This window comes from Coloeus monedula (genome assembly GCF_965178545.1).
Source record: "Coloeus monedula genome assembly, chromosome: 9".
Taxonomy (NCBI): domain Eukaryota; kingdom Metazoa; phylum Chordata; class Aves; order Passeriformes; family Corvidae; genus Coloeus; species Coloeus monedula.
This window is the reverse complement of record NC_138789.1, coordinates 10502663-10522850: the sequence shown is the minus strand read 5'-3', so window position 1 is coordinate 10522850 and position 20188 is coordinate 10502663. Positions and strand designations below refer to the sequence as shown.

At 36.3% G+C, this 20188-nt stretch overlaps 1 protein-coding gene across 4 annotated transcripts in view; it reads right to left on the bottom strand.

The window, feature by feature from the left end:
* The window catches only part of CAMSAP2 (calmodulin regulated spectrin associated protein family member 2), an 81183-nt gene that overhangs the window by 26424 nt on the left and 34571 nt on the right, over window positions 1-20188 (bottom strand). For 2 of the 4 annotated variants that reach the window (XM_082287563.1, XM_082287564.1), the window contains exons 3-6: window positions 14045-14206; window positions 13287-13370; window positions 7183-7215; window positions 2936-3077 (exon numbers count right to left, since the gene is read on the bottom strand). In XM_082287563.1, coding sequence (XP_082143689.1) covers window positions 2936-3077; window positions 7183-7215; window positions 13287-13370; window positions 14045-14206 — 421 coding nt within the window. The remainder of the gene's footprint in view (window positions 1-2935; window positions 3078-7182; window positions 7216-13286; window positions 13371-14044; window positions 14207-20188) is intronic. The other 2 variants (XM_082287565.1, XM_082287566.1) reach the window with 1 other exon arrangement.

Genomic DNA, 20188 nt, shown 5'->3' with positions numbered 1-20188 from the left:
TTTAGATATTTTTGTAAAAATTAATTTTGTTTTTCACTATTGACAAGTTAATTTGTTTCTGTTTTGCCTTTTGTGAAAATTTAAGTTATTCTCTCACCCCAACTATTTCCATGTAATAAAAAATACATTTAATCACTAATATAATATTTTTTGCAATTAGATTTTCTACAGAGCAATGGCAGTAAGAAATAAACACATTTTCACATACATTTCCCTGTACATACATAAAGAACTTAGACAAAGTTCTTTGTCTTTACACAGGGACCCAAGAGCACATTTCAGCGTCCTCAGGCCTGAATCTTCATAAAAAACCAGACTGTTCTTGTGTATTTGTGTTTGTGGATCGAGATGTTTGAGATGAGATTTTCCAAGGAGCTGAAGCCTATTATATGAATTATCACTCTCTGTTTGAAAGTGCTATTTAAAGACAAAGAACTGGTGACTGTGAACAGATTTGGGTAGTTACACAGAATTCTCTGATTACTATTTAAGCCTAGATAGTCTCCCAGATAGCCTCTTCTCTCTTTATTACTGCTTCTTGGAATATTAAGTAGCAATAATAACTCCTGTGAAAAAAGACAGTCTTCTTAAAAATAAGGACTGAAGAATTAAATATACTTCCAGAGCATGCATCAAATTTTATTCCTAAACCAACAGTGTAAGACAGAACTTCACATAAGTTTTGAATTGTTAAGGATAAAAGGTCTCCTCATAAAAGGAATCTGCTTTGATCCTAGCAGGATAAGGATTCCCATACTGAAGAAAATCAAAGTCTGCCATTCCAACCCCACAGATGATGATCAATAGGAAAAAATACTTGACTAAACTGACTGAAATGAGATTAAATTCAGAAATGCAAAATGTGAAGTCATAAGTTTGAATCTAATAAAATTCTAATGTGATTCACTGACTGAAAGTGATATAAAGCAGGGAGTTATCATGTATTAGCCAATGTAAACATACGTGCCTTTGGCATCACGCAGCTATGGGAAAAACAAACATGACGCTAAAACCTATCAGAAAATTTATTTCCAGCAGTGACAGAGGAGCACTGTACAAGGCAGGAATGGGATGTCAGTCTGGATTTCTCTGTACAATTACAACCATCCATATTCAAGAAAGATAAATCCAAACTGGACTAGTTGCAGAAGACAACTATTGAGGATAACAATGAGAACGGAAGTTCACTTCAGCAGGGGAGACTGAAAAGGCTTGGCTTGTAGCCTGGGCTAAAACAAGAGGAAGAAAACCTATCAAAAATGTAGACATCAGATTAGAAGCTACTCAAACTAAAGGATACTGCTGCAAGAACAACAAAGCCACATAAGACAGGCTACAGGCACACAGGTAAAAACCAAGAATGAGATTTAAAATCATGTAAAAAAATTGAACTATATGACAGTGGGTAAGAGGAGTACAGATTTTCAAGAGCTTGACAGTTTTAAGATAGAACAAGATAAATTCATAAAAGGGATGATATAATTTTGTACAATAGCCAACTTCTTGACTCGCTGGGAGTCCTTTCTAGTCCTGCATTCCTTCAAGGAAACCTAGATTTGAAAGTTAAATGAAGACTTAATGAGAAGAACTGATCTATTTCAGACTACAGAGAACTCTAAAATACTTTTCTCTTTTTTGTTAATGCATTTTTAAGCATTTTTGCATATGTACTTTTATTACCTGCCTTCTTCAATTTCAATACAGAACCAAATCTCAGTAAAATTCAACGTGCATCAAAAATTATATTACCTAAATACAGGGCAGATGAGCAAAATCTTATTAAAGTGTTTCCAGCTGCTTTGGAGTACCTTTGAATTTACTTCTGAGACAGTGACATGCACATTTGTATCTTCAGGGAAGATGATGTCAGGACACCTAACAAGAATATTAAAACTAAAGTTCCAAAGATGACATGTGCCTTGCCCTGTTTCAAGTCAGATGCTGGAGGAATGTATTGGTCACACAAGGTATACAGGACCTTTCGAACTGTCTGTGCTCCCAGCCATGCTGGAACAGGACAGAGGGACCAGGTGTTACCCCAGTCAATACCACCCAAGTTTTAACTCTTCCCTGATCACATATAATAATGTACATCTGGCTGCAATGTTGATGTAAATTGAAAGTTCTATTTATCAATTTTCACAAGCTGCAGAAGAAAGGTGAATGAATCCATCTTAGTGCCTTTCGTCTTTGTCTACTGTGCTGGAAGCTCCCTACAAAGTGGTTGTGTATATGAATTCCAGATTTCAGTCTTTAGCAAGCTCTAAACCCTTTTTCATGTTCCTGGATTTCTCAGGATGTTTCTGTATAAGTGTTCCCACGACATCAAAGGTATCATAGAAAGAACACAGGCAGAAAATGATGGGTGTTAGCTGCCAAGACATTTTACAGCTCTTAGTTGCCAAGAGGAAGGTGCAACTTTACCCAGGCTGCTGAGCAAAAGAATGAGATGAAGCTGCTCATCATCATAGACAATTGCTATTATAGAACAGCATGACACCAATACATTCTACACTATACATTTCTGGTTACTCTATAATTGATACGGGTAGGTGTCAGGTGAACTAAAAGCCCAGAATGCCCACTGCAACTATTTGTCATGCAGTGCAGCTATGCAGAGCCTAACTCCAAACTTCCAAGCTCTCCTTCTGTAACTGCTCAGATTCACAAAAAGCACTTAGGCAGCTTCAAGAATAAGAGTTTTGCAGGTAGTTTCAAGTATGTTTATTTTAGTGTAACAACATAAAAGCAAGCACACCAGGGAAGGACATCTTGGCTCCTTTTATTTAAATGCAAAAAAGAAATAGGCACAAAGTTTATATTAAACCCACCACATTCAAATTATGCCTGCTGTATATTGCTTTTAAGCACCTTTCTGCACAAACAGATACTGAAACTTTTATGGCCATGTTAAGCCAAGGGACACCAGACATACCCTCCAGTTTAATGACATCTGGACAGTAGAAGTGGATCAGGGCTGCTAGGGCACAACCATCGGTACCATCCTTGAGCAGATTCTCCACCAATGGAATGCAGGGCAGCTGTTTAAGCAATGTTTGCTCCTTCCGGTAACGAGCCTACAATTTGAAATGGAGAAATTTAGACAAACAAAGGCTCTGAAGCATATGAAGAAACACATTCATACTGTAGGTTTTATACTGTTAGTGAAAAAGCAGTATTCAAGAAACAGCTGAATATTCTCAGTATTATATTTCTTAGAACTACTCATGCTATGCTACATTTTGAATGGGATAAATAATATCTAAAAGGAAAGGAACAATGTTAATACTGAGCTTTTCCTTCAAAATTTCCAAGTTTTGATGATCTCTGTATAGCACACTGAATTAAATAACATTATATACCTTAACTAAAGTTTAAGTCATTATTATACAATCAAAAATGGTCAGTGTGCAAACACAGTGAGACAAATCCTTAGCTAGTGCAACTTCAATTTACTGGCGAGTCCCATGACTCTGAAGTTAACACACCTAAGTATCTTGCCCAAAATCTCATTCATAGAACTGACTTAATGACAAATTCAGAAACAAGGAAATGTGCATTTGATCAAATCCATTTTTATTACTAGCATGTGCCACTATAAGCACTCATAGACATAGAGAAATATTAATGGTCAAGTGTTATGACCATGTAGTGACCCAGTTATAAATGGAAATATTTTGAAAATCAAGTCAGCATATAAAGAGATCATTAGTTTAGAATATTGAGATAGCATTTATCTGCAGTGAATGTATTTTTAAGTTTGGGGTTTTTTTCTGTGATAGGAGAGGAGGGCTTACTGAAAAAACAGATTTAACATCATTCCTAGTTTTTTCCCACCTCTTCCTGGAAAAACAAATGGAGGTGGAAGAAAGTGGTATAGATTTTAATTTGTTAGTATTATGTACTAAGACATTTTTAAAAGAGTAGCAAAGGGTTACTTCTCTATTCGTCCCACAGAACTACTTACAAGCAGTAGAGCCTTTCTGAGTTAATCTTACACTATTTAAATCCATCTATACAAACACTGAACTGCAAGTCTCCCTGTAGGGGCTCTGAGAAGTCTTTGTGGAAGTCACTTTTCCCAGCAAGGCTAAAACTGACTGTTCCTACCTCTTCCTCTCCATCTTTTGGCTGTGCCAGAGCAATTGCTGATGGGACTGTATGGCAAAACCATTGGCCCAGCTACAGCAACTCCTTTGTTTCTGCAGTGAATGAGCACATGAGCAGGGATGGAGGTTTTATGGGTGGGGTAGGAATTGTTTAAGCCATCTTTGCACACAAAAAAGTCTGTGGAACCACAGACTAACCCTGAGGGCTGTACTTACTGTCACTGGATTTCTGTCAGGATCATGTGGGGTTATCTCAGTGAATGTCAGTGTCCCCTAACTGGCCTAAGAAGTAAAAGCCTAATCTGGCAACAGCAGCCACATCAGTTCTAGAAAAATAAAGAGCTTGCACGTGGCCCAGAGAACTTATACTTCAACCAATTAATATTTTAACAAACTCTCTGAGAGTTAGTTGTTACTTCATGCTTTCAGTGTAGTGGTATTTGTGTGCCAAATATGCTGTATAAAAATGAAAATCCCATTTTTGTGTGCTAGAGGAAACATTAACACCAAACAAAAATCATGTTCTGTTATGCATTATTAATTCTCTTTTCTCCATGTTCTTAATATTCCCTAGTATCTCTAATGAAATAGGCCAATTATACTTGCAGTGAAAGTTTATTCTTTCTAACTCTACAGCAATCCAGTGACCCACTATGATGAAAATTCCCTATGTTTCAAATTCCATGTTATTATGTCCATGCATGTACTCCTCAAAATGACTAAAAGTAAGTCTATGAAATACCACAATTTAATTATAATTAAGCATGAGTTATGGTAAGGATATAGGATAGGGACGGACAGAGCATCATGGCCCAACAAGCCCTGTTTAACTTACATATTCTTTTGAATAGCATCTTTTAATGGAGTATTCAAAATTATTTGAAATTGACAATACAGTGGTGTTGCACAGTAAATCCTGTGAAAAAGTACTTTGATGATGCCTTCACTGGCCTTATGAACAGTGCCCACCCATGTTAGAAACTGTGTAATATCTTTGAAGTGGACATAGAGGATTTAATTAATTGTAGAGAATGCCAAGCACACTACTTCAGGAAAAATAAACTCATATAACCTGATCTGCCAGGTTCATTAGAGTATAACAGGCATCATGTTTCAATTTGGTTGAAAAGATAAAAGAAATTATACTTAAAAAATGAAAAATGCTGGTAATTGCACTGCATTTTAAATCAACTTCCATTTGAAGAAACTCTTCTCATCAGCTGCAGTGTTTGCTACTAAATATATATCCAACAATGCAAAAGACGAACTTCTACATTTATTATAAAGCTCTAGAGCTAATCGAAACATAAATGCTAATACAGGCATCTTGTTTCTGAGATCCTAAACCATCTCGATTTAGCATCTTTGAACTTATTCCACTTAAACTAGTCTAGGTATAGTCGAGACACTTGCCTACAAACAAGGCTGGCTAAAGATGAACCAACAGCACACCAGCTACTCTGTCATAAGTGCTCGTGTGTATTCAGAGTTAATCATTAATAATGAATGCTCTTACACATTTACCATACAGTAGATAACATGTTATAAATTTACTTATCAGAGTTTTTAGCTGCCTGTATGCTCAGGAATATCTGCCACTATGAAACGTGCTCTATTCTAAAGGGAAGAGACAAGACTGTCTGAAGTAATAGAGCAGCCTGAGTATTATCAGTAGCACTCGGGGTTTAACTGCATCTCTACTGAACTAACAACACAAAGTAACATAAATACCACTAGTTCAAGTTGTTTATGGATAAATGACAGGCAACCTGGAGTTAGCTTCTCAACAGATTGAGTATTTTATAGTTGAATGTCATTTTTATGCAAAGGAAGAGAATCACTACTAAACTAACACCCTAGACTAAAACAGAACACAAACATTCTGAAACTGTTTTGAAGTAGCTTTATTTTGTCAAAATAAGACAAAAAATTTGTGATATCGTGGTCCATCTTAATTTGTTTTTTACATTATTCCCTCCATTTAGTTACACTACCTTAATTCCAAAACAAAATTAAATGGCTATACTGTGAAGAGCAGAGTATCTGTGTGTGTCACAACTGTAATAAATACTTTAATAGAGCAATTGCCCATAGACTGTCAGGAATCTGAACACTGCTTAGGCTGCTGGAGACAGTACTTTTAAATTGGTTTTCCAGACACAGAGTAATTTTTTTTGTTGCCTACATGCAACTGCCTTGTTATTTTCAATTTCTTTTGCAGTGTAAGAGCAATCTTTTATTCGTTATGACAACAAATATCTGAGGGACTGTTAGATCAATTATTTGGTAATCTTTAGAGCAATGACAGATGGGAATTAGTTCTTTGGAATTTATATCAGAAGTATGCAATTCTGCATATACCTAAACAGCTGTTCTCAGCCATACCTGTTGCCAAATAAACAATCTGAATGCACATCAAGTGTGAATTCCATACGATAGAGGAAAGTAATGACAACCCCAAGGTGACACAGTGCAGAGAAAAAAACATTATTATTATTGCAGACATGGAAAGTTATTTTTTTATTACTTTTAGTGAAATTATAATCTCAGTAAAAGTAGGCTGCTTTGGGTCATTTTGTGTGGGGAGAGATTAACAGCAATGTTAAATCAGCTGAAAAAATGGGGAACTCTAGATGAATGGTGTAATGATTGCATATGGTTAAAATAAATATGATTTCAGATTCCATGTAGCATCAACAATTAAAAACTACTTCTGCAAGTCTCTTTTTAAAAGTGAATTGGTATCAAATAACATGTGCTTACTGAAAGCTTATGAAAAAGTAGTTTGCGAATACCCTGATCATTTGGCCTGAGTTAATAACAGGTAGCACTGCCTTGTACAAAGCCACTGACTGCTTGAAAAGTAATTCCTTATCCAGCATCATATCTCACATTTCTTTTGCACAGATTACCTTGCAAAACAGGCTTCTGCAGTATGCACTCCTTTGCAGGGCAATCTCTTATAAAATTAGCATACAGATAAATGAAATGAATGATTAGACCAGCATGACATGGACAAAGCCATTCCCAAAATAAGCAATTTGATCAAAGTGAAGCAGTTGGGCAAACTTACAGGAACCAGTTTCCAAAACCATTTGGTAGGAGACTTCAGAGGAAGCAGTAGGAAAAAAGGATAAAAGCAAAAAGCAAAGGGAAAAAAAAAAAAAAAGGAACATTTTATCAGATTTCATAAATTACTTTTATAAAGCAATTTTCTTTAACATTCTTAGTTTTGTATAACAGTGAGTTGTAATTTAATGGCAAGCATAAGTGCACTGTAACCTCTGCGTATTGAGCTAATTAGCAGCAGTAACACTGGTGAAATATGTCTGCACTCTTTGTAGATCAACATTATAATTTTCCCACATGAACAGCTAAGATTGTCAGATCAATGCAGTTTTATGAAATGCTTTCACACATCTAATTGTACTCTACATATGCAATCCGACTGAAGAATTCATTTGAGACTTGAAGTCATGATATCACAAGTATCAAAATGAACTCCAGCAGCACACATGGGGAAGCAGGGAAGCTAAAGCAATGAGAAAAGGGATAAACACACTGTAGTACAGTACACCCAACTGCAGTGAAGCTTGTGTTAGTTACTTCAAGCCAAACAATAACATTCAACAATATTTTTAAACAATCATGACAGTTTTCATGACAACAAGAGGTACAGGCAGTTATATTTTTACAATGACAAATCACATTAGCATCAGCTGCATGATGTGCAATGACCTGAAATGTAGATGGAGTTTTGACTACTGGCAGAGGAATTATCAGAACTGATACATAAAACTCTAAACTCATTATTTGATCAAAAAATACTCATCTGAAGCACACTGATTTTTTCTGCAACTCTGTGCACTAATCTGGCATAATACTTCTGGTATTAAGAATAAAAATATTATGTACCAGTACTATAAACACACAGAGAAAACATCACCACTCTATTGATCTCATTGTAGGAAAAATAAAATAAAAATAAAAACCCCACTACGAAAGTGCAGGAAAGAATTTATTTTGTTTTTAATGAAGATAAATATTTTCTGGAAATGGTAAAAATGTAGTTTCAAACTACCAGGGAACAAACTGCTACGGAACCTTATTATTTTATGTTACTAATATACTGTGCTTCTATGAAACCTTGAAAACAACTGCAGCAATGATACAGAGCTTTTATGGAAAAAAGCTATCGTGCACTAATGGGTGCGCATTCGTAACACAGCTATTCTCAACATCCTTCTCCTCCATTTAACTAGATTGTTCAGTGGAGAATGCCAAGGGCACTTAGAAGAAATCAACTGCAAGATGCATGTCCATGTGTGGCTCTGGACATTTCTGTCACACCCAGCTAAAGCACTTTCCATAGGGTTCAGTTTCTCATCATCTCACTGAAATATAGTCAGTGTATGGAAAAGCATGCAAATTTGAAAACAAACTGTCTTCATTTTCAACAGCAATCAGGAATTCTAAACCATATCATAAAGCAAGGTTTTGGCTAAATTGGCTAAGATCAGACCTAGGCTGCCTATTACTCTATTTAACACTGATAGGAACACCCTTCTTGCATTTATCAAGGTGCAGTGTTACTTCAGACCTGGACTCCACCAATGTCTATTTAACGCTAGGCTGAAGAAGTACTCATTGGAAGAAAGCACACATTCATTTCAATTCCGAAGACCAGCTCTGCATAACAGTAACAGAACTCAAAACTAGTAATCCAATATGCACTTTTATTTACCCACTTGGTTGAAACTGTGGTTGAGATGACTGAATACGCTTCAAAGGAGTGAAAGACTTTAGATAATCAAATTCAAATGCAAAGAGACCGTAAGATTTATAAGCATACCTTTTGTAAGGCTACTTAAAGGAAAAGAGATACAGAAAAGCTGAAGTCTCTGGGACAATCTGGGAGTTCAGTGGCTGTCACTAAATTCAGCAACCTGAGAATTCAGTACTGTCACTTTGGATCAGCAAGAATAAACTTTTTTACCCTGGAACTTCATAAAAATCAGTCACTATGAAACAAACTAAGCAGAGAATCCTGGCTGACTTCTTCCCAGTGTTTAAAACACCACCACCACCACCACCAAAATAAAACCTCACAAAACAAAACAGCTGAAAAAACAAAATAGTCCCTCCGGTTGAGAGCCTACAGTTTTGCATGATGATTTTTTTTTATCCCCCCAACAAGAAGTTTTAAAACTGGCTATGATAAATTTATGTCCATATAAACTCATCTTATGGTGCCAAAGCACAATAGGCATGCCTTTCACTAACTGTTGTTTCTTCTATGTTCTCTGCACCATCATTTGTGTTCATGCAGCTATGCATTGATTGGATCAAGAAGCTGATTCTGCTGCAAACTTTTCTTCTTGACAGGTTAGGTTTTGCTAGCAGTGTGGATTTATGAAACATTAAATTGAAAGTGGAACTACAGCGTTAGTGTTTTACCTTCACACAAGAAGTTGCACTGTTTAAACTGATCTTAAAAAAAGCTTGAAGAATCCAGGTACTTAAATGAAGCTACATTTGTTTCTTTCATAGGATTTGGATTTGACTTAAATCTGTTAAGGCTGATTCAGTCTAAACCACAGAAGCAGACAGAAGAATAACATGTTTTTGGGAAAGTTCCAACTACACTGAAAATCAGCAGTTTAACCAGTGCAACTGTACGTTCACTACGTATTATTCAGTGGAAGCCTGAAAACCAAAGCTATTTACTACAAAACTTGAAATCCTAATTCTGAAAAGAGATGCAGAGACTCTACCAGAAAAAGATGGGGTTACCACAAATCACCAGCTGATCAAGATCCACAGGGGACTACCTGGAACTAAAAATCATACATACTCCTTCCTCTCTTATCTTCTACAGACAGCTAGTAGCAGAAGACAGGGAAAGAAAAAAGCAACCTCATAATCTGTTAATACTGATTTTATCTACCCAGAAATAGAAAATAGGTATATCCTATCATTTGTATTATCTAATAATATGTATTTGATGTTTAAACCTTTTGTAAACATAGAAATTTACTATTAATTGCAAGAAGATTCACCACAGTTTTGTAACAACACAGTAACACAGTTTGGCACGCTTGAGGGTTACACTGAAATTATTTTTCACAACTGATTAATTTACAAATGTATAACTGTAGGGAATTATGAAATCACTAAAAAAATCTACTTGTTAATTTTGTTTCACCTTTTAGGTACCTAATTTTACTGTTTCTTGGCCAGAAATTAAAATTAAAGAAAAGCTTTCCCTATTGACTAAAACTATCTATTCTTCCCATGTTTGCCTGGCCATCTCTGATCAGAAGAGGCATTCAGAATTTAAATTTAGTTCAGGTTCAAGACCTGACCATACCTTGGAAACTCTGAAACTTAAATAAACAAAGGTTTTGCCTAGGAAAAGGCAGATAGCAAACCTTCTTAAATTTTCAAGTGGAGTTCACCATTTGAACAGCTAACTGTCTTGGTAACATGGAGAACCTAAATTAAAAAGCCCTGAAAATGATGGTGGAAAACATTAAAAGCTGAACAATGGAACATTTCAGGTCCCCTTCATGCTAAGTTATAAAAAACAAATAGAACCAGCAGTTAGGAATTTAAAAACATCAAAGAAAGAAAATAAAACAATTCAGATACTGAGAATTAAGCTACAAATGTAACATGAGCATAGAAAATTCTAAAGAAATCTACAGAAGCACAGTTTAATTTTTCCAAAAAATGGAAAATCATGTAATAGAGCTTTAGTTAATAAAAAGGCAGAACTTAATTCCCCCCTGCTCACCTTTTTTTAATCTAAGAATATTTATTGTTACTAATGACTATACCAAAGCACAACATGAAATGAAAAATTATATACATATTTCAACAATACCCAAACCTGGTACAGGAATTCAGCTACAGTTCTTTCACAGCTTTGCTGAGATGCAGAGGTAAGGCAAATACAACATTGATTCTGTGCTTTTAAAGGAGGAATACATGGACTGATGCAATCTGGAGACACATAATCGGTGTAAAACACCTGGGCATCTGGGAATCAACATTAAGAGGTGCTTGACAGGAGCCACATGATAATTTAACAGGAACTCCTGTTAGAAATGCTGGCCAACTTGATTTGATGCAGTGGACCCATCCAATGCATCTGCATTAGTTTTCCTTGTAAAGCCACATTCAGTATAATCCTCTGTGAAGAAATACAGGGTTCAGTTAGGATGTTTCTTGCGTTTCTAAACCTCAGATGTTTGCATGCATGCAATGACCATTACCTTTAGGAAAAGTAAGCAAAAACTTGGGAAATAGTGTGAGACATATGACTAAAAGAAAAGCTGAGATTTCATGGTAAATTAACCATCAGTTGAACAGTTTATCAAAAAAAATCTGGAGTTAAATAATCCTCATGCTAATACAACCCCCAAGCATGGAGCACCTTACTTGACAATATAATTTATGCAGTTGAATCCCTAGTGAGGCAAAAAACATAACGTGTACCTGGGATAATAGTATCAAAAACACAGTGTACAGAAGAGATGGCCTTAAATACACATTTTTTCCATTATATGGCAACTGTTGCATGATTTTGCTATTTTGCAAATGCATTTATACCTTGGCCAACAGAACTGGGCTCTTGTGTTGTGTTACAGCTTCAAAATTCATTTAAAACAACACAATACCATTTTTAGGTAAATGTGTTATTCCACCAAGTCCCTTTATGGCATCAGTTACAGATTATATAAATTTTTCAACAATTGATTTAAAAATTTTGACAGTGAAGATAAACTATAAACTAAAAATGTTATCTTTTTACTCCTAATAGAAGTTGCAAACTGTAAGTGAAAATAAATATTACTAGATTTTTACAAATAGAGACAATTTTATGGAATTGCTCTGATAATAATTTTCTCTTTGATATATATTTGTTTACCATATTAAGACTCTCATGCACTTTCAATTTTCAAAATTGTTCTCTTCTTTTCAAGATGGCCTAAAACGCACATAAAACCTCCTACTATTCTTTTCAGGAGAAAGAAAAACCACTAGAGGACAGAGGAACACAGGTTATCTGCCTGGCCTCTGTTAACTTTGTTTTATCTAAATTTGAGAAATGAACTTGTCAAGGACATCTTATTCTCCAGATTTCTATGTTACTATCACTGTTGAAAACAGTTTAAATTTTCCATGGCAGGGTATATGCACCAGGATATATGCACACCATTATTGGAAGAACCACCATTTTCTTTTGCTGAGTCACAACCTGATTAGCCTTCATTGGCATTCCTTACATTTAAAAAACCCCTACAAATGCAAAGATATTCACTACATTCATGTTTTTTGAAGCTGAACATCTAATCCAGGCTGGTAACCTGTCACTGCTTCAAAGTGGCACTGAAAAGGAGGCAGCAGCTTACGTGAGAACACACCAGGATGGGAAGGAGGATTACAGCCTTGCAGCAGCTTGGAAATCTGTTCTGCATTCAAGTGCAGGGATAATACCAAAAGGTGTTCAAACTGATTACCAATTCTTCAATATTAATTACATCACAACAGGGTAAAGGATCTTTCTGAAGCAAGTAATTTTACATACTCTGGAACTGTCTGCTATCCCTACCTATTTTGATGTGTATATAATACTACTTAATTAACTGAGCTCTGCAAACAAAAGAAAAAAAATCCTGTTAGGAAAGGGAATCAAACATAATCTGGTTTTATTGTATATATAATAAAACCTGTAATCAACCAGTACTTTGGATCATAGCCAGAGCAATCCTTCCCATGATATCACATACAGATCTCTCTTTTGAGATTCATGAAGGAAAAAACTATTAAAAACCATGAAACAAGTTCCAGTCTTTTTCATATCAGATCTGTATGGGGTTTTAATTCATTCTAAAGTGTTCATTAATCTTAAATTCCTTACCACTAATGTAACAGATGTTTCCCTGCTATCAAAGACTTATTTGTCAGAAAGGACAACTGGCTATAAAAAGTGCAACTCTGTTAGTTTTACTTTTAAATGGGTATTTTCATGGAAATGATAAAACTAATAACAAAATGAATACTATGAATTTGCTTTCTTTAACAAGCAGTTAAAAGTTCAATGTCTGCAAGAGTAAGCATTTACAGACAAATGCTTACTCTTGTTTAAAATATTTTAACTCCCTCACCTACCTTTTGACCTCCTGCAGATTCTGCACTGTGATGCTCTTTTAGTTTTTGTTCCTGTTCCATGATGTCTTTCAAATGTTCATTTACCTAGAGACAAAATAGCTCATTCAGTTGTCTGTTCTAAGAAACAAGTCACAGAAATTAGAAGTTTTTCAAAAGGTCTATAAATCATGAACACAGAGTTAACTAAAAAGATAAACCAAACATTTCAGACTATAGCCCTGAAGCAAAACCAGCAAATGTCAGTGTCGGATACAGTCTAAGGTCACTGCTTGTTAGCTTTACACGATACAAACTAACCTGTCGCTTATTATGCTCAGTCACATTTGATTAACAAGGTATCCTTGTTACTTGATTTCATTACTCAGTGAAGGTAGATCACACACGAGCAAGATATGTTCAAACAAACAGAATACCTTTGCATTTAAATCATGACAAAGTACATGACAACTTATAAAGAGCCAAAAAGAGACCCTTAAGCAGGCACCGTGGCTTCTCAACATGACTGTGACACCTAAGATGTCATATGTAGTATATATTACAGTATTAATTTAGACCTCCCATTTATTTGGTTCACACATGTTTAACTTATTTCTGCAAACTTATCTTTTTATATTCCAAAAACAGCAGATGAAGGAACAGTCTGTATCAAAACAGTCCCGATATACCTACATACATAAATACATATCCTAGCCTCTCATCTCTAATCGAATCATACAGACAACAAAGAAAATCCCAGTTTGCTTTTCCAGCACTCATACCTTGTTTATCCAGTACATGACAGCATCCTCAATGTCATAGGGTACTTCTGTAGCTTGGAAGAAGGTTGAATACTGCTGAGTGCATGCGATGACTTTCTCAACACTGATCATCTCCACAGTATAAGCCATCATGAGGGTATCAATCATGGCCAAGTGAGCACTCTACAATGAGAAGCACCAACACCTGATTAGTTTGCAAACTGAAAGATCACCTTCTTATGTATTGCTTCTGAACATAGGCACAAAGATGAAAAGACCAAAAGTGTAAATGCTACAAGTTTTCTGTCAGGTTGTCAGTTTTTAAATGAAAAACAAGTGAAAACAAACATAAGGGACTGGAGAAAACAGATTAAATTGCAAATTAAAATAACTTCTGTAAAATTAACACCAAATTTAAAGAACTGAAAGTGAACAGAATAAGCAAGTTTAATTCAAACATCACATCACTTTTAACAGAGCTAAAGAGATCTTTTAAATTTGTCACTCATAGCAAAACCAAAACCCCCTGTCTGATAGATGTTATTTGTACTGAAAATAAAAGCGGAAACTGCTTGCTAAACAGCCTTCATCATCATGAAAATTCTGCATTAATATGTGAAAGTTTATCTATATTTAAAGTCCTAATCCAGGAAGAAGACGTGATTGTACTAATCTTCAGTAAAAACTCAACATGATAGAAAAACATGTATTTTTCTTCTAGTTATGTTATGCAGATGTAGTGTAGGTTCCACAGCTATATATACTCAACTAGGCTTAAAACAATATACCTTCTGTTAAAAGAGGAGTTACATTTCTTCTGGTGGTGTATATATATATATATATATATATATAAAGATGATGGCTATTTCACAGTTTGTAATAGTTCAAAATGAACAAACAATCCCCCCCCCAACCCAACAACCAAAAAAAAGAGGATGACAACCAGGATTTACATTAGATTCGTGTGATTGAATAATAAAATGATAGTTGTTTTTAGAGGCAGTGCCTACAGCTAAACACATTTCCTTCTGCTTCATGATAAGAAAAACAGAAACAGCTTTCTAAGTATTAAGCAAGATTTCCCATAGACCAGACCACTTTCCAAAGACAGTATTTTTAAAACACTACCTTTAAACACAGCTCAGGATGCAAACAAAGATCCCCAACACTTGTTAACACCATCACTTCAATACTATAAAAAATATTTACGCAAACATCTCACAAGGTAGCTGTAACAGCCATGGTAACAGCGATGAACATGCGTCACACAGCAATATGCTATCTAATCGTAACAGTTAACGTAGTTCATGCACATCCAGAATTCCCAGCAGGAAAAAGAAGAACAGATTCAGACTATACACTGCTCTCAATATTTATATCAATGCAAGTGATGATGCTGACCTCAGAAGTAGGCAGCAGCAAATACCCAATTTTTTAAAGCAATTAAGTTGCTTTGTTTCACAAAAAAAGGCAAACTACACTTAAAAGACATTCACAAAACTCAAGTTGACAGCCAATCTTCCTGGGACAAGCTTATTCTCCTTGGACCCTGGGTATGACCTGAGAGCCCTGTCTGCCACAGACTCCATGTGTGCTCCCAGTAGCAGCAGCAGCTGGGCAACGAATCAGCACCTCCTTAACTGCTGCCACTACTGATGGACCCAGCCCGAATAAACTCCTTCCACCACCATTATTATGCCTTAGGAGCTTATTTACAGACCTTTATGGACAAATACTGATATAAGCTCTTAGGTGAGTGGAGGAAAGTGCTGGGCAGCTGAATCTTGCCACCCAAAAGTACTTAAGAAGGAAAGGTACTGCCTGTGTCCAGCCTCCTGAGGAGCCTGCACTCCAGTGTGCAGTGCAGCAATGCTACACAGGGATGCACCAACCACTCCTCTGCTGGCCCAGCAATGCAGTGCAGAGGAAGGTTCAAAGTATCACATTAACTACGAGTACAGTCCCCCAAATCCTTGTGAGGGATTGCAGAGCCTGGGTCAGCCAGACAGATCCATGCGCTTCTGGTAGGAGTTCCCAGGTCAGATTGCAGAAAGGTAGTTTAGCACGTGTAACATGCAGGAAAGAAGGGAAGATTTGGATCATCTCTGGCATCCAAGGTCATTGCTCTAATAATCTTTCCTTGCTACATCTTGCCTAGAATGAATAGCACGTGGGTTAAAACCTTGTGCTATTTTCAGAACGTCTTCAAAAAAACTAAAAAGAGACATTGAATCAGCAAGAAAATGATAGATTTGGTTTTTTAGAGGAGGTAGTGCACAAAAATGTGTTTTTCAGCCAGACTAAGAGTGGCCTCATAGAGAATGCTACTGCTAGGAGTGTGCTAGGAGTCACCCAGGCTGATCAGGAACTGTTCACACTGCCTGCTGCACAAGGGCATTGTTTCCACCCTTCATTCCCTGCCTGCGGGAATGCAGGTATGAAAGCTCCCAGCAGGTGTGAAAGCAGCATCTTCTTCCCCAGCTGTTGATCCATGGGTAGTTCCCTGGCTACTACACCTGTGCTCTGAGACCAGCCTGCAAGAAAAGCAGCCACTGCAACTCCCCAGAGGGAATTTAGTAGCCTTCACAGCCCCCATGCTGGATCATCAGCTTCTCTGGAAAACACCTATAAAGTGGATTGCCAGTGGACAGAGAAAGCCACTGAAGTGCTGCTAGAACTGCCAGTATGCTCAGTACATTATAAATATATTAGGAAAAGTAAATTATTTACAATTAGTCAACTGAGTCTCATTTTCAATGTTTCTTGCAAATCATTAATGAAGTGCAAACTACTTAAACAAACAGAGGGAACAATGACCTCAGATTTGTACTATCAAAACTAAGTGTAATAAACTTTTACTGACACTGGCTAGATCCATGTCACAATCCTTATTCTATACAAGAAATCAAATACAAGCATCTTCAGTCTCAAAAGTGACTCCAAGTTATTTTCTTTATAATCCAGGCAGGACACTCAGAAGACTTGTAAAAAACAGTAAATAATAAAAAGAAAAATGAATATTATCCTGAGAAACAAACAACGAATTGCCACTTTTTTCAGCTAGCAAAAATCAAACTTTTGGTTTTATAAATAGTTTCTTTACTAATGAAAATATTCAAAACTAGTAACGTATATGGATTTATTCCCCTAGAAAATTGCAAGCAACGAAATAAACATATATGATACCTTATATCTAAACCAGTTGTTTGTTTAGTTTGGTTTGTTTGCTGGGTTTTTTTCTTAAAGGAGTTACAAAAAGAATGAGAAAACTATTTAATTCCACATACAGCCCTATTGGTTTTCTTCCATTTATTCTGGAAAGAACAGACATGCTGCGTTCTTTTACATCTCTTGATTCACTATGCTCAATGAGAAAGAGTAAATTAAAACTGCACTATAAAAACAGTGTCCTACTCTTCCAAATACAGGCTTTGTCAGCATAACTGCTGAAGCTCTCTAAAAAACCCCAAATTTTAAGAAATTCTGTTGATAATAATAAAGTTCTGAGGTTTTTTTGCCTCTCTCACTGAACAGCATATTTTAGGTACAGCTAAAAGAATCCAGAGGGAGAGTTCATTTTTACTAGTCAGATCTGCAGTTATGAGTGAATTATGCAAGGAAGCAACATTTCCTATCTGAGGGAGAAGCAGAAACCACTTGGAGCTGGGCAGAAACTGGGATGAGCCACTCAGCAATGTCTTGTCTCTCTGGACAAGCCTGGAACACAATGCCTGAAGGAAGTCCCCTGAAGGAGCTGCTGATGACTGGGATGAAGACAGTACATTAAGTGTTGGTATTTCCTCTGAGGTGGCAGCATTCTGAGACACAGCCTAAAAAACACAGGCAGGATTCCATGCTGTCACATACCTCCCACATCCAGAATTGCAGCAAGGCATAAATAAAGATGTACAATTCCAAAAAAGAAAAATCATTTTAGAGAAATAATTTTAAAAAGCCCCAAATGGTAACATTAAATTATACAAAACCATTAGAGAAATACCACCAAAAAAAAAAAAACCAAGATCAACACAGCAGCAGTGAACAACACAGGAAATAATACACTTTTCACATAAGTGTTATACAGAGATTTGTCTTAAGCCAATTCAAAAAAACCTTTTTTTTCTTTGATTGCTTCACTACAATGGTGCAAAGCAATAAAGCCTTAAATAGAACACAACAATATATTAAAAAATACAAAATGCTGGATTCTTAGAGGTATTTTATTTTCTAAGAGACAAATGTGGTTTTGTCTTTCCCAGCTACAGCCTGCACAGAACACAAGAGTTTTAACTTACTAATCTTAGCAATCTCATGTAATTACTGGTTAGATTCTGCCCTGTAATGTAGGTTTCACAGTTTTTCATTCTACTGCTGAATAGTTCAATAAGAAGCTTACTGAACTGCAGAAGAAAAATTATTCTGAGCATGGCTGCTAATGCTTTCCTGTCTGCCTAATATTTGATTACAGAGCTTTCTTCGCCTCCCCTGAAGAACTGAAAACAACTTCATTAGAAAGTGTACTAAGCAAAAGGTGTATGTGATACTGCACACACAGATACTTATGGATAAATATCACAAATTACAGACAGCTCCTACATTGTTACCTACTACTAAGGATATTATATTCCATTAAGTGATATTCAGGACAAGAGTTCTCTTTTCAACTCCATCTTTAGGAAAACACAGACAAACCCATTTCCCACTACAGTACTTGAAGAAAGGGGAAGAAAGAAAACAAAGAATATAATTGTTACCCTCATGCTAAATAGAAATATATAATTAATTCACTCTTTCCTGGAGTTTTTCTCTTTTATTAAAAGTCCCCTAAACTCACTACGCTTTAGAGAAGAATTTTGATCTTTGACAGACTAGCTTTTGTAAGCAGAAACACATATTGCACAACAAATACATATAATTCTAGCTAAATTCACTAAAGATTTGCCTCAACTGGATCAGGCACTTGAGCAAAGAACAGACAAGATCAGCTCTCTACATTTAGCTGGGAGAACTTTTGTATCTCCCTTGCATCAGTGGTTAGCGTGTAACCAACTGCTTCTGCCTTCCGAAGCCTTCTGAAGAGGTTTGGATCCTGGTACTTTCACACTCCACTTAAAAAACAGTAATTCCAAGGGCTTGATGACAATTACTCTGATTATCAAGAATATATATGAAATAATCAGTATAGGACACATACATTAAGAAAAAAAGACAGGTAAAGCAAGAGTTGCTCATATCCATGGTAAAAGAAAGACAGTAATAACAGGTGAGTATGTGCTTAAACACAGAGGAAAGGTGTGCCAAGAGCACTGTGAGGATCTCCTTCCATACCACTTTAACCCACGTCTGTGCATCCAGCTTCCTTGCAGATTCTGTGAACAACAGTTTGAGGAGACTGGGTAGCTTAACCCTCCAGGCCTCTTTCCCTGAGACCCTCCCCCAGATAATCCAAGTCTCAAATGAATCTGCAAGCATAATGAGATATCATCTAAACTCCAAGTCTCAACTAAGAGTGGAAAACTGCAGAATTCCTGCTCAGGGAAAATATAGGCCAAGGCTTGAATACTGCAGGAGGTGAAGAAGGAACTCATGAGCAGAGCCAATAGGTGATAACTCTATTACAGATTTCAAAGCTATTGCTTCATTTCACCATCATTTTTACAGCAAAATGAAGACAATTTTGATACTAGAAAGGAAACAAATTCTAAAATATTTCAATCAACAACACGGAGCAGTCTGAAGTAGTCAGTTCTGCTCTGCTTGATGATTTTCGAATGCAATTTTTCTCTAGCCTCACACAATACTTATGCTTAGCACAATCCTAAAATAACCCCAGCTGTCTAGTTAGTCTTGTCCTGCACGGGAATGATCATGCTGAATTACCTCCTTGCTGCACTGTCATGAAGAACAAGGGCTCGACTCTGATAAGATGCTTACTCAGCAAAACCAGGCATTACTGAGTCATCCTAAGCACCTCGAGACGGTGCAACGCAGGGGGAATGGTTTTTGCTTTCAGTGTTTTTGTAACCTTCTCTATTTGGTTAGCTTCTTAAATTAAGTAATCTATTATATGAATATATATAATAAAAAATCATTGGTGGGCTGACTATACACATGTGACACAGGAAACGTAATTCACTTCTATAAAAACGATTTCTTAGGTACAGA